Below are 15,032 nucleotides of genomic sequence, written 5' to 3'. Positions count from 1 at the left end.
ATAAGAAAAATAAGAAGAAAACAAGAACTAAGTAGAAAAAGTAATAATAACTAATAGTGGAAAAAATAAAATGTTAACAATTACTTCGTTACTAAAAAAATAAATATGATTGAAGTTGTTTATATACTTTCAACTCAGATCGAAAATAATATATATAAAATTTCAATTGAAAAATAATTGAGAAATTTACAGACATTGTGTGACGACAAGTATTGAAGTAAATATATGAACATCAATTTACATAGTAAAACAAAGCAACCTTTGAGACAATTTAGTAAAATTGGTAGCATTTTTGTATTGCTCTATATTCTATAGCTACTAGCTACGTATGTCTACATAGAAACGAAAAATTCATATATTAAATAATATTAAATTTACAAGAATCTCTCACTGTCATAAGACATATAGGCTGGTGAAAATGATTATATAATATTATTATTATTATTATTATTATTATTATCTTAACCAAAGAGAGAGAGAGACAAATTTTCTCCAGTTTGACCCCAAAAATGTGTGTAACTGGACTTGCTGGTGAGACCGGCTCAGACTTTTTATTGGGAAAAGCGTAATTAAGAAGGAATCCGTCTTGGGTGGGGGGCACACTTGCTAGGGGGCTTCCTCTGTTTTTTTGTGTCTCGCCTCTATTCGTTTCCTCCTTGCCTCTTCGGGGGGACTCTATTAAATTACATAGTTATACCTACGCACAGAGAAGCTCATATTGGAATGTCTGGGTGTGGAAGCCGGCCCCTTTTTCTGTGTGTTTACCAAAAGAAGAGGAGAGAAGGGCGTTACCCGTATAACATGATTGAGATATGTCGCTGAAGCACGTGACAGAACTAGTCATTAATAACTATATAGCCTCCTTCTGTAAATAAATAATAATAATAAAAATATACAATAAAGCTATAATGTAATATTTATAAGAGTAAAATTAAGTGATCTTTCATATAGTAGACAGTATAAAAAATGATAATATTAATTTATATTTACTTCTGCTAAATATTATAGAAGTCTTCTCTTTAAGAACCTTAATCAAACGTCTTGGAATATACTAAACCCACACGATCATTCAAGTCCGAAGTTTGCATTGCACGTTTTTTCTCTTGAAAGGCAAGTCTCGAACATTCTCGAGTTATTGTACTACCCACATAACAACTTAATAATGCACAATCAACCCATGCTAATGTTCCCTCTTTATTATCATCATTATTGGATGATGATAGTGGAATAACATGAAAATCATGCATGGAACGACTAAAGGATAACATACATCCTATAGTACCTGTTAAAGTATCACCTTGCCCACCAACTCTCTTATTACTTCCTTCTTGTGAATTAACTAAGATAAAATCATTTTGAGGAGAATAAATTCGATCTTCTCTACCCTTTTGAACAAGTATACAGTTTAGTTCATTAGAAATAAAATGACCCATTTGAATATTATCTGTTAATGTAGTACTATCAAATTTTAAATCTTTAGCAATTGCATCACTTATTCTCTTAAATTCAATAATATTTGGTGTTAATATGATTCTACCCTTTGGAAATTTCTTTAATAATTCACGAACTTCTTTATCTTGACTAATTAAAAATAAACCATCAGCATCAATCACAATAGGTACTTCACCTTTCTTATCTACTAAAATATATTCAATAATATCTTTCACCGATTGTAACATAGAGCTATCCCGACCAAGACCTGGACCAATGACAATAGCATGGATTCTCTCAAGTAATCCTTTAATTTTATCCATTTCACTTCTTTCTCCATTGTCTCTTAGATATGGATGTACCATTAAATTTGGAGTGTAAGATTTTATCACTGTAGCCGCACTTTTCTCACAGATAACATGTGTTAAATCGCAACCCATTAAGGCAGTGGCATTGGCACTAAAATATGGAGCACCTGTATAATCTTCACAGCCACCAATGATACAGACACGACCACCACTTTGACCTTTATAGAAAGTTGGTAATAATGGTGGTATACATCTTTTCTTTGCAAGTTGTATTAGTTCTTTATGTGATAGACGTGAAAGCAGCATTTCTCTTTTTTTTTTCTTTGGTAGATATATATTCAATTGCAACTAAACAAAAACTTTTGATTTGTTTTTTGAAGTTATTACCAGTATAACATGTTTGAATTTAAAAAATTGATTAGTAATTGTTGAAGGTTTAAAAATATCACTATAGAAAAAATCATTTATATCTGTCAAGACCATCCATCCCTTAAAAAAAATTGTTCAAGAGAAGAGACGCGCGCTATCTTAAAATTTGATGATAATTAATGTTAACAAACGCGAAAGAGAGAGAGAGAAATGAAACTATAAACTGACAAGTAAATGAACTAATAATGGATAATTAAAAAGAAAAAGTGGTAGTATTATTATAAATACACCGGTCTCTTACAGTTGCATTTATTAAATTATAAATATTTTCGTAAACTATCTAGAATGGAGCGAATCCCTAATTGTGTTAATCGTTTTGTTATTTCAATTATTCATTAATTGTTAGAAAATTAATTAAAAAGGGGGAAGAATTCTTGACAGATATGTACAAATACATGGGGAACGTTTTATTGTCACAAGGAAATTGTGACAGTTGTTATATTAATAATAGAAAACATGTTTGTATCTCATGTAATAGCAGTTAAATCTCTGTACCTTCTAATAAGATTGGATTACTATCAAAAGTTTACAAGTAGACCTAGTATGGCTTCACATTTTCACCATTTCTCTATGTTTATGTGATATACCTATCAAAATTCAAGATATTGTCAATTAGAATGGTACTTTATCATATATTCTTCTTCATTATTGATTTTACGGTTGAATAATGTCAAGACAAAGGATTCAATATACATGTCATTAAATAAGAGAAAAAGATGGAAGTAACAATACTATCTTTTTACCAAATAATTGTTAGACTGACAAAGAAAGTTATACTACAAATATAAACGAGAGAAATAGCGTTTTTTTATTAATGAGTTCGTATTTAAGGTCACTTTATAATTCAACTCTATTTAATTAGTTCAATTAATTATGGTATATGGAACAATTGTATATAGAGAGAGAGGAGCGGTAAAAATTTAGGTTAAAGTAATCTAATAAATTATGTTTTTAAAATTTCTCTTTCACAAAAAAAAAATAAAGTGACAGTAATAAATGGTAGAATATGCATGTTAAACATGAAGCGTTCCAAAAATATTTGAAATCACTCTAGTTTTTAGTAGAAGTTGCTATGTAATCCACCACAAATATTGCCTTGACTCCTAAATTGTATGCTACCGTTCTCTAGATAATTGAACTTCAGCAAGTATTACATATCTCAATAGTAGAGAGAGACATTTAAAATCTTCCAGTTCCGTTCATATAAATGAAATCACCATTTGAGTATTAAATTTAGTAATAATTTAGTAATAAGACACCCCTTACCTATCGGTATGTTACCTGTGTGACACAACGGCTGGTATAAAAAATTGTTGTAATTATAATCATTTCCTTTATTGAGTAACGTTTCAATGGGACAAGGCTTCGTGATTCCAATTTGTATTACCTTCTCCTGACCAATCACATTTACGGATATCGCAATAATAATATTCATAACCTTGTTAATTGTCCTTAAAAGATCGCGCACAGATGTGAGGGAGACAGCAATAACGAAATATTTTAACGGAAATAGAAAGCGAGCACGCATCGCTCCCCTATTTTTTGAAGTTTCTCTCTCTCTTTCTCTCTAATAATTAATTACGCCAAGATTGTGTGAGTGGTAGAATATGGATTACTGCCGTCTTTAGGTTAGTTGAGAGAGGGGAAGATGGAGAGGGGAGAGGAGTCTGTCTGTCTGTCTTTCTGTCTGTCTGTCTTTCTGTCTGTTTGACTTAACTTGAGTTGAGTTGAGCGGGTGGCTCTATCAATCTCACACAGTTTTAATTTCATCATCGTTTATCATCGTTGGATGGAACAGTCGAGATATTATTATTCATACTGTCGGTAGCACCCACCCACCCCCCTGTTCTCTTTTCTAATTCGATAGTTACGTAATTATGATAAATTACAAAGAATAAAATATATATATATATAGATAGATAGATAGCGAGAATAACTTTCAGAAACTTTTAGACATATTTTTGATTACTTTAAATAATTAACCAGAGTTGATTGCTTTTATTAAACAATATCAAAATTCTACAGTTACTATACTAATATATTAAAATTAAAAGAAAAAATGTTCGCAAGACTTACTAGACCACAATCAAAATTTGTTCCTATTGCATTAGGTGCAGCTGCTGTTGCTGCTACGGCATTCTATTTGAATAGAAATAACACTATTATCAAAAATGACTCTAAAAAAGTGTTTGTTGGTGATAATCAATGGATTGATTTATCTATCGAAAAAATTATTGATGAATCTCATGATACAAAGAAATTTATCTTTAAATTACCAACTGAGGACTCTGTTAGTGGTTTAACTTTAGCATCTGCTGTTCTTGCTAAGTTTGTTACTCCAAAGGGTTCTAATGTCATTAGACCTTATACTCCTGTCTCTGATCTAAGTGAAAAAGGTTTCATTGAATTTGTTATTAAACATTACGATAATGGTAAGATGACTCCTCATCTTTTCTCTTTGAAACCAAAGGATACTGTATCCTTTAAAGGTCCAATTAAGAAGTGGCAATGGGTTCCAAATTCATTTGATTCTATCACTCTATTAGGTGCTGGTACTGGTATTACTCCATTATATCAATTGGCTCATCATATTGCTCAAAATTCAAATGATAAGACTAAAGTCAAATTATTATATGGTAATAAGACTCCAAAGGATATCTTATTAAAGAAAGAATTAGATGATTTACAGACTAAATATCCTCAAAAATTCGAAGTTATCTATTTTGTTGATAAAGCTGAAGGTGACTTTAAAGGTGAAACTGGGTTTATTACCAAGGATTACTTAGAATCTCATATCAGTAAGCCATCAGAAAAGACTCAAGTATTTGTATGTGGTCCTCCTCCATTCATGAAGGTTAATTCAGGTGAAAAGGCTGGACCAACAGATCAAGGTGAATTGGTAGGTTCGTTGAAGGATCTAGGTTTTAACAAAGAACAAGTCTTCAAGTTTTAAAATTACTCAGTGGATTTGTTTTTTTTCTCTTCTATCTATTACTTAAAACTTCTCATCTCTATTCCTTCTTATATGATAAAAATGCAAGCAAAAAAGAAACGTTTTGTATATATTACCAGTAAATAACTTTTATTAATATATTCTATCAAATATAATACATCTTATTTAGTTTGAAGAAACCTCTTCCTAAATGAATCTGTCTGCAAGACTTCTTTTTTTTGGATGGGTTTCTCATAATTTTCAATTCTATAGTTCTCTATGTCATCGCTACCATTTGATTCATCATTCTTCTCTTTTCTCAGCTGGGCCCAATTAAAATCTTGTAATTTCTTTGTATAGAGTATATCCTTGTGTTTTTCTATAAATTGTACGTTACCAATAAACTCAGGATCATAATACATTGCATCATTGATATAAGATGCATGAGTTGTATCAGCTTCTACCTCAATTATTTCTAACCATTGTCTTCTTGGCATACATTTATCTAAGGCTAAAAATGATGTAGTCCTTGAAACTTTCTTTTCTGCCACTGAATCTGGATCTGGATCTGAATCTGAATCTAAATCCAAGTCCAGGTCCAAATTGATTTCATCCATGTTCTTGCTGTCCGACTTGGGTTTTTGCCCATTTTCGTCGTTGGAGTCATTATTAACTTCCGCAGTAAATTTCACATGTAAATGAGCACTGAGCCACCATTTGGGACTCATCCTATTAAGTAATTCACTGTTGATGGGGCTTCCTAGTTCTTTATTGTTGATGTCCTTCTTAAAGAATGGCTTTGTTTTCAAAAGTCGTTCAACGTCTCCATAATAAACTACTTCATTAGGCCAATCATGACTTAACATGATATCCATTCTTTGTCTAGAGTCATCCAACATATATAATGGTAGAAGTTCTCTTTGTCTGACATGGTATAGGGACTTGATACCTCTTTGCCAATGTTGCGATTCTAATACATCCCATTCAAATCTAGGTTTATCGACATCCCATTCCTTCCAAATTCCACTTAAAGAACCAATTCTTACACCTTTAAACCATATTACATTAGAATATCCCAAATAGTATATATTTTTGGCTGCATAACCCCCGTACGGTAACAACATGAGATGCCTCATTGATTCATGATTACCGCCAATAAAAATTGTAGGAACAGGTGCACTCATTTCATTGTTGTAATATTTATGAAAATCTCCTAACTTTCTGAACTTAGGTGGAATACTAATAGAATCGAAATCAGCTGGCGATCTGAGACTTTGAAAATCCCCCAAGATGAGCAGTAAATCAATTTTTTTGTTTGAGTTCATTCGAGATACTGTTCTATAAACGTTGTTTAACTCACCATGACAGCAACCCTGGACAGCAATTCGCAATTTAGTCATATTTGGTTGTATTAGCTGTTATTCAAATGTAGATGTACCTAACAGTTTTTGTAATTTATTTTGTTTCAAAGCTTTTAAAGGTCGATTAATATATAGTTGTTCTCATTTGGGTTCCTTTGTAGTTTTAATTTCAATTCTTCGGAAGGCTCTCAGTTACCTCGGCCGAAGCAGTTCTCAATATATTATGGCAATGACAAGAAATCATAGTATGGTAATTTAATAAAAGGTGAGCGAAGTATCCAAATTCCTTGACAAAGTATATAATAAATTAAAAATAATTTGATATATTTCAATAGTGTATTAATTAAGAGCCAAATTTAAATTATGTGATATTTTCTTTAATCATTATTCCTCTTGGTTTTATTTTAATATTTCTCGAAAATTAAAGAAGCTGACCTTATTGTTAATTCTTACAGACTATCTATATAACCAAAAAAAATATTTTAGAAAAGCAGAGTTTTTGTTCCAACATATCCTCTAATTCCACCTAATTTATTACGGACTCATCTCCATTGTTCTAAATATATGAATATGGTAATATTTAAAGATTTTATATATTCCATAACTATTTTTGATCAGGAAGTAGTATCCTTAGCACAATATTAACATTATATAATGCCGACATAATTATACCGTCTAAGAACCCATAATGGAAAAATAACTTACTCTAGAATTTATCTGATATACATTTTAGGTTCTAAAGATAACTAAGAGAAGAATATGTATCCCTCTTTTTGTAATAGTTATTTATTTAATTAAATGTCAGAATTCACTGTTCTTCGAATGACATAAGTTAACAATTTCAATAAACTATCATAGAATACTATAATACTTTTGTTGGTTATTATGAGAATGTATTATTTTTCAGTGAAAAAGATTAATATTTTATAGTTTTCCCTAATTTTATGATTGCTGTCACAGGGCTCACTTTTTATACCGAAAATGGCACAGCATATAACCGCCAATAAGAAACATAAAGTTCGAAACCTATAAAACTGTTTGGAGATTTACACAATACGCATTTACATACTGCCAGAAATCCTGACTCTTATATATTTAATCAATTCGTTATTAAATCGTTCATGTAAAAAGTTTTGCCATTTCTTTTTCTTTTTCTGTTCTAAACTTCCAACCAGTTTTCCAATTTCTGAAAGAACAACTCTTTGTAAATTTTCCAAGATAGTGATGTCGTGTTGCATTAAATACCAAACTATTCGGTATTTAATTATTTTTAGTTAATGGGCAAATCACAGTTGCCAGTTAATACCAAACCCCTTATTTATGGGTACGAAGAATGACTTAAACACAGAACTTCCTAATTTATAAAAAAATTAAAGGATATGAATAACATTTTCAAATTTACATAAATATACTTGAGTAATTTTTATATAGTAATTGGAGTTTTAGGTCTCTATTTTCTTCAGATATATATATTTATTTTTATTAAGTACATCATATAAAGTAATACTTTGCTACTGACAAAATACAATCTCCTTACAAATTTTATCAGTTCGACCCTATTCCCCATTGAATTTATAAACTGGCGGCCTTTTTTAGTCAACAAAATGAGCTTCTAGGCCAAAGTTATTACATCTTAAAGGTTATTAATTTACCAAAGGTGGAAAGTCAAAATGTTGAGTAGTTGTATATGTTGTCAGAGGGTTAGAGTATTGAAACAGAATATTTCAACTCACTAATGCTCAACCTCTGATCTTTTTCCGAGACACTTGCTGTCGTCAATCACATTTTATTATAATTACTTGTTCATTATTTTTCTGTAACGACTTCTACATCAAGACAAAAGTGAAAAACTTTTATTATTTAATTTTCAAAAGTAATAAATCTTAAAGAATCATCTTTATTTAACACAACTATTCAATGACAAGTTTCACAAATGAGCATCTGCGCCTCCATAGGCGACTTCAGATTCTTGTTATCAATAAAGGAATATCGTTGACGAACAATTTATTTCTATTAAATAATGGCTCCATTTGGAATACATATCTATGTTTCATTCATAGTTTGAATAATATATGTAAAAGAATAATGACCAGCGCTCTTCTGTTGGTTATGATAATTTTTGACTATCACTCCCTTTTCGGTATTATGTAGCTAAAAAAAAACAATAATAATCGAGAACTGCTTTTAAAAATCCTCCGCGAAAAAAAATATTTCCATTTTTTATATTTAATCGTAATTTCGTTACTTCGGTTAGCGTACACATTATATATATTAATTAAAGAAAAACTAATTTAAATATTTTAATAAGAGTCATGTGATTTAGTATACAGAGTATTGTGTTGGTTGATTTGCTATAATTTGCGCGCTCTAAAATAATGTTATATTGGTGATATATATTGTAAAAGCATTTAAAATCAATATATATATTTCATCTATTGCACCATAAATGTAGTCCTTTTGGATAACAAATACGTTAAATAAGCAATCCATTTTATTACTAAAAACTATTAAAGTAAATTTTCGTCCCCTTTGAGGTTTTGGAAGTATTAATAAAATTATTAAGTTAAATAATGTTAAAGTGATTGATATTAGAACTACAGCGGTACATTGAACTGCTTTAATGTCTAAATACCCATGAAAGAATTTATATAGGAATCAATGTTTTACTTGTGTGAATAAGATGCGTTACTCAAGATAATTTCGAGATTTATATTTAAGTTCAATGGTTTTCAGAATTATCAAAACGTGGAACAGTCAGTGACTTTTCTCAATTACTATTTTTATGTTAATTTTAAAGTTAAGCTAGGATATAATTGGAAATTGTATTATAGATGTATCGTGTTAGAGAAGTAACGGTTCAATAACTTAAGCTGAAGTAAAGATATATTGATATTTAATTTTTATTTTCGTAATAGTTCGTCACATATTGATGGAGATTTTCTTTGTGACGTGAAAGGTACGGCAGTAGAGAAAAGTTTTCATCTGATCAAACTGTCAGATGGCGTAATAGTGTACTAAGAGGGGATGTTTCTTAATCGTAAATACTAAATAACACAACCTCTTAAATGTATGTTGATTGTTTAATAGTCTACTGCAAGTAAGTCGAAGATATCCTACTCCTTCTGAAATAACAGTATTGGCTGAAACCCAATGAAAATAGACGTAGTTGGTAGGCAAACAGGGTTTAGTATGCACTGTAATACATGTATATTACGTAATGGATTTTGTTTAATTCCGTATTCCTTAATAAGGTTAGAAATATTAATTTTCCTTAATTTATATAGGACTCTTGCTGAAACAAGATGTTGAAGAGTCTCCAACTCAGGGCGGATCAAGGTATATTAAGTATCACCAAAATATAATTGTACATCAATCAATGGTTGTGACTTTTTATTATATCAAGATCTATTACAATTATACTATATCCATATATATGTGTGTTTGTATTAATATCATATCATATTTTAATTTTCTTCCGTGGTTTTAAAATACTAATTTTTGGAGTATTCACTGGTTCCTTCACCTTTAATTTCTTAGGCATTGTACCTACAACGGGTGTAAGTAATTTTTTATATTTATAGTTCAAATAATCTACGATATTTGTGTATGACTCCAGTGCACCTTCCTCTGTATGGTATTCCTCACCAGTAATATAATTTTTAATGTATCGATATTGTTTCTTAGAGTTCGTAATGATAGTTTCCCTTTCAGTTGGAAGAACTTCGGTTGAAATAGTAGTGTACCCAGAAATACCTATAACTGATACTGTTTCACTTAATTTAAACTCTTGCCTCTCCTGTAGTTCCATCCAAAATGTTTCTAAGTTTGTCTTCAAAACTCGGGCTTCTTCTACAAGTTCATGTAAAAATCTCGATTTAGGGTCATCTGAGAAAAGTGGCACACTGAAGATAGCTAAAGAATTTGGTTCACCTCCGAAAATGTCACCCACACCCCAGTTAGCAAATTTATTAGTTCTAAGGTACCTTCTTACGATGACCGATTCTTCACCAGGTATTCTTAACTTCCCTTCACTCTCTGCAGAGAAATCTTCACATAATAATTCGTCAACGATTGAGAGCCACCATTTCAACAGACCCATTCCACTTAAAGTGTGCTTATTTGGGTTCTTGGAGGATTCTGCAAATAGATATTGATCTGCAGGCCTTGTGAATAGGCAAAGCTTAGTTCTTATCTTATTGGGAAGCTTAAAAGAGAGATAATGTTGATGAGATCGTAACAAATTCGATCTTATTTCTTGTGATATTTCTTTCTGTTGTGCCCGATCTGATAAAATCTGTAATGCGTTCTCTAAACTAGTTTCCCTTGTAATAATTATTTTTGAAAAGGATTGTTTATATTTCCTTTCCAGTGGTATAACGTGTTCTAAATAATGATTTGGATCAATCGAAAATAAATAATGGATAATCCCCTTTGTAATTTGTTTCGCACTAAATTTTACATCACTATAACCATTAGTATCTGCTTTTGATATAAATATTAACCTCTCAGCGTCATTGTACGACAAGTTAGCACCAGTTTCACTGCTATTATTGTTCTTTAATATAACGTATACATGAATTTCAATACCATAAATGATTTTGTTATTGTTAGCTAATGCAAAAAAATGAGGGGTCTTTATAGTCACACTGTTTGACCCTATATTACGATCTTTCTTCGATGATGTTACAATTGAACGCACTTGTGTAGGCCTGTTTTGCAAATGTAAGATCTCAAATTTATGATCTTGTGGTAAATAATGTTTGAGCGTTTCTTCAAGAATGCTAGTCATTCTTCTGACACCTTACGATTGATTGTCCAATATATCTGATATAAGGTAGAGAGACGTTTATGTATATCTAGTTTTCTAATGTTTATCAAGAAAATATATATGTAGGTTTTCCATATCGTTTTGGCGTTTTGTTCTTTATTTAATGTTTTGTTATGTTAGCGACAAATCTGATGTTTAAACAAGTTAAATGATTTTTTGTTAGGCCGTCCGATTAATGAGAACAAAAAAAAATATTAAAATAAAGATAAAGTTAATTAAGAAGGACAAAAGAAAGGGTATTGGATATCAAATAGATAAACATATATTCGTTTTCAGGATACGATAACTAATTATTGATTAAATTATTAAGAGAGATATATCAACAAGAAACAAAGTAGTTAATTAATAGGACCAATAAGTTATCAGCTTCTATTGGATATAAATTACACTTATTTTCTACCACTAAAAAGAATATAAGGAGGAGTCACAGCCACGCACACGCCCTTATTAATACAACAGCCCACAACTCTAAACTATTTTATAACCAACACAGTATGGAACAATTAGAAGGGGACAGCATGACAGATGATCAACGGAATCATTTCAACTTGGAAATCACTGTCACAGATCCTCAAAAACGTACTGGAGAAGGCGGTACATCCACATCATATGTAAGTTACCAAATATCCACCAAGACAGAAGATCCAGCATATCATGATGGGAAACCGAATATGAACAATATTATCGTCGTTCACAGAAGATACAGTGACCTACTGTTGTTACATGATGTTTTAGCTAATGATTATCCTACATGCATAATTCCTCCCTTACCAGACAAAAAAGTGTTTCAATACATTTCAGGAGATCGATTTAGCCAAAAATTTACTCAAAAGAGAAGCCATAGTTTACAAAATTTCCTCAGGAGGATTAGTCTACATCCTACATTGTCGCAATCCAGTATTCTAAAGATGTTTTTAACTAGTAATGATTGGGACACATATAGAAGAAGTATAATCGACAACTTACCTTCGAATAAGGAGGAAGTTACAGATGCATTTATGAATGCTTTCAAATCTGTTAATATCCAAAGTGATGAGTTTATTGAAATCAAGGAGAGAAGTGATAAGCTTGATCATACTATTACTAAGCTAGATAAAATATTTCATAAAGTAGTAAAGAAGAACGATTCAATATCAGAAGATTATGTTAAATTAGGAACAGCTCTAGAAGAATTAAGTGAATTAGTTACAGGTGAGAATGATGAATTAGCGAAGAATCTAAAGACATTTCAAGAAGGTATTGTTCAATTATCTTACTTAATTAATGATCTTAACAAATATCTTGACTACGATTATTTGGTAGATTTAAAAGATATAGAACATTACATCGAGAGTATGAGGCAATTAATTAAATTAAAGGACCAGAAACAAATTGATTATGAGCAACTGAACGAGTATTTGACTAAATCCATAAAGGAGAAGGACGATTTGATAGCTGGGTATGGTGGCAGCAATTTTTTCACTAATAAGCTCGAAGAATTTGCTGGTATAAGCCAAGAAGCTTCACGTCGTGATAAGATAACAAAACTAGAGGAAAGGATTACATCCTTAGATGGAGAGCTAGAAAATGCTAAGAAAATTGCAGATGGATTTGAGCAAGAAACTTTGAAGGAGATTGCCCAATTCGAAAGTGTCAAGGCAAAAGAACTGAAGGATACATTAGATGAATTGGCCGACGAGAATATAAAGTTTTACGAGAAGATGTTGCAAACGTGGACTAAAGTCGACGAAAGTTTGGTATGACTAAAGGATTAAAAATAATAATAGAGATAGTGATAATAACAAACAGAGGGTACGAAAATATCATGAAAATATCAATTATTCCTTGTTTATTATATACTCTCTCTTATATCGTAAACATTGCATTCTAGAATAGTTAGTTTTAAATGAAAAAAATAAATAATTAATTAAATAAAAGAAAGTACATTTTGAACTACTCATGATTTAATAAATTCATATATCTGATCATATTTGTACTAGTATACTTTATATGAGTTTTTAAATTTATTTATTATGCATATGCAAGTTATTATATTGTGGGGGTTTATTTCGTACTTTTAACACGTTTATGACTGTTAATTTGAGAGTTTTGTCTAAGAGTTTCCAAACTGTCTAATATATCATCACAATTACCATCTATTAATTCCCAAGCTACCCCATGGTTAGTAACATCTGTAAGATCGGTATTCTCATCATAATGTATCAAATTTTCTAGACCAAACTCCTGAGCAAAAACGGCTCTATCAATATATATAGACCAAATCATTGGAGGAAAACTTTCTTTATCTAAGATTCTTTCCTTTTTGGCTCTTGGTTTAGGTGCATGATCATTCTCTCTCACATAAAAATATCTTAATAACATTATTGCCTCCTTGCGATAAATCCCAGGAATAGCGTCATAAGTTATATTCTCATTTAATGATATAGTCGAGCGATCTTTATTAATAGAAAGAACAGTACCATTACCACCGAAACGTTCATTACCACATCCAAAACATACTCTCTTGATTCCCAATTGTTTTAAAGCTGACGCACACATAATGCAGGGTTCGACTGTGACATATAGAACTGTGTCCTTCAATATCTCTACCAGATTCTCTGCACCAAATCTCTGCTGGATTTGATCTATACCCATAAATTCTGCATGGGCAATACCTGTATGTGATTTATTTGTATCGTTCATACCATACGCTATGATTTCATTGGTGGGTTCATATACAAAAACACAGGCGACCGGTGTTTCATTATGATCCAGGGCGTATTTAGCTAGCTTCACAGCCAGTCTCATATGGTCTAAATGAGTCGATCTCATTGATTATGTTGCAATTAGATGCTAAAAAAGGTTAAAGACAAACAACGAACGACGAAGGAAAGTATTTAAAAATAAACTAGTCAGCCTTATTTTAACCACGCATACATAACTGCAAGGCTGTACAATATAATAAGTTAAGAAGAGTATATAGTACCACTTCCCCTTTTTTTGGCTAATATTTATTAGCCTTACCTGATAACTTCGTCACTGACTAAGTTACGTAAAGTGACAAATCGTTTTTTTAAAATTATCCAAAATCGTCATCGGAAAGACGAGATTATCTAAATTCTACGCTTATGATAATTACAAGCTCGTAATTTCTAACTAGTGTGGAAATTAAATCACTAAAGCTGCAATCGATTCGTTTCGATATTTTCATCTAGAAAGCCAACCCATCGATTAAAAATTTTCATCATTTTTTCGTGTTTTTCGTGTCTTTTCAGCTTATGAGAGAGAGAGACTCAGAATGCTGAAAATATTATATAATATTTTTCAGCTATAACGCGTTGTCCTTATTGTTAATTTTCTCCATTTGTACGTTGTTTTCTCTGTAAATATTATAATAATACCTATTATATAATAAATTTTCATGAGGGACAAGTTGACACCTGGCATCTTGGAATTGCTGCGTTGAACGAACCATAAACCATCTTTACACAGAGTGTGACTTACAGTTTGTACACTCTGTTCTCAACTGGTACCCTTTCAATAACAATTACAACACAACTGGACAACAGATCGATTTTAAATTATAAATCCAACATACGTTTACGATTATGCATATATATAAATATATATATATATATAGTCTTTATTTCGTTATTCTTGACTTTCATTGGTTTTTATTTTTGTTTAACTGAAAATTCGTTCTATATTTAATTCTTTTTATTTCTCTTTTAATAGACAAACAACTAAACATTCAAAGAAATACA

At 30.9% G+C, this 15,032-nt stretch overlaps 6 protein-coding genes across 6 annotated transcripts; 2 read left to right on the top strand and 4 right to left on the bottom strand.

The window, feature by feature from the left end:
• Window positions 1-1,028: 1,028 nt before the first annotated feature.
• NNR2 (NADHX dehydratase) lies at window positions 1,029-2,045 on the bottom strand (the record flags this gene model as incomplete). The annotated part of the gene is made up of 1 exon (XM_041550846.1): window positions 1,029-2,045. One exon carries the CDS (start codon window positions 2,043-2,045, stop codon window positions 1,029-1,031), a length of 1,017 nt encoding a protein of 338 aa, XP_041406780.1.
• A 2,182-nt stretch (window positions 2,046-4,227) lies between these two features.
• Window positions 4,228-5,121, top strand: MCR1 (cytochrome-b5 reductase; the record flags this gene model as incomplete). The annotated part of the gene is made up of 1 exon (XM_041550845.1): window positions 4,228-5,121. One exon carries the CDS (start codon window positions 4,228-4,230, stop codon window positions 5,119-5,121), a length of 894 nt encoding a protein of 297 aa, XP_041406779.1.
• Window positions 5,122-5,282: 161 nt separating this feature from the next.
• Window positions 5,283-6,500, bottom strand: DBR1 (RNA lariat debranching enzyme; the record flags this gene model as incomplete). Its single annotated transcript, XM_041550844.1, has 1 exon — window positions 5,283-6,500. The coding sequence occupies one exon, from the start codon at window positions 6,498-6,500 to the stop codon at window positions 5,283-5,285; it is 1,218 nt and encodes a 405-aa protein (XP_041406778.1).
• A 3,418-nt stretch (window positions 6,501-9,918) lies between these two features.
• RTT109 (H3 histone acetyltransferase RTT109) lies at window positions 9,919-11,250 on the bottom strand (the record flags this gene model as incomplete). Its single annotated transcript, XM_041550843.1, has 1 exon — window positions 9,919-11,250. One exon carries the CDS (start codon window positions 11,248-11,250, stop codon window positions 9,919-9,921), a length of 1,332 nt encoding a protein of 443 aa, XP_041406777.1.
• A 533-nt stretch (window positions 11,251-11,783) lies between these two features.
• On the top strand, window positions 11,784-13,031 carry SNX4 (Snx4p; the record flags this gene model as incomplete). The annotated part of the gene is made up of 1 exon (XM_041550842.1): window positions 11,784-13,031. One exon carries the CDS (start codon window positions 11,784-11,786, stop codon window positions 13,029-13,031), a length of 1,248 nt encoding a protein of 415 aa, XP_041406776.1.
• Window positions 13,032-13,332: 301 nt separating this feature from the next.
• On the bottom strand, window positions 13,333-14,100 carry TAD2 (tRNA(adenine34) deaminase; the record flags this gene model as incomplete). The annotated part of the gene is made up of 1 exon (XM_041550841.1): window positions 13,333-14,100. One exon carries the CDS (start codon window positions 14,098-14,100, stop codon window positions 13,333-13,335), a length of 768 nt encoding a protein of 255 aa, XP_041406775.1.
• Between the last annotated feature and the right edge of the window lie 932 nt (window positions 14,101-15,032).

This window comes from Maudiozyma barnettii (assembly GCF_903064755.1).
Source record: "Maudiozyma barnettii strain CLIB 1767 genome assembly, contig: KABA2_05, whole genome shotgun sequence".
Taxonomy (NCBI): domain Eukaryota; kingdom Fungi; phylum Ascomycota; class Saccharomycetes; order Saccharomycetales; family Saccharomycetaceae; genus Maudiozyma; species Maudiozyma barnettii.
This window is presented reverse-complemented; position numbering and strand designations above follow the sequence as displayed.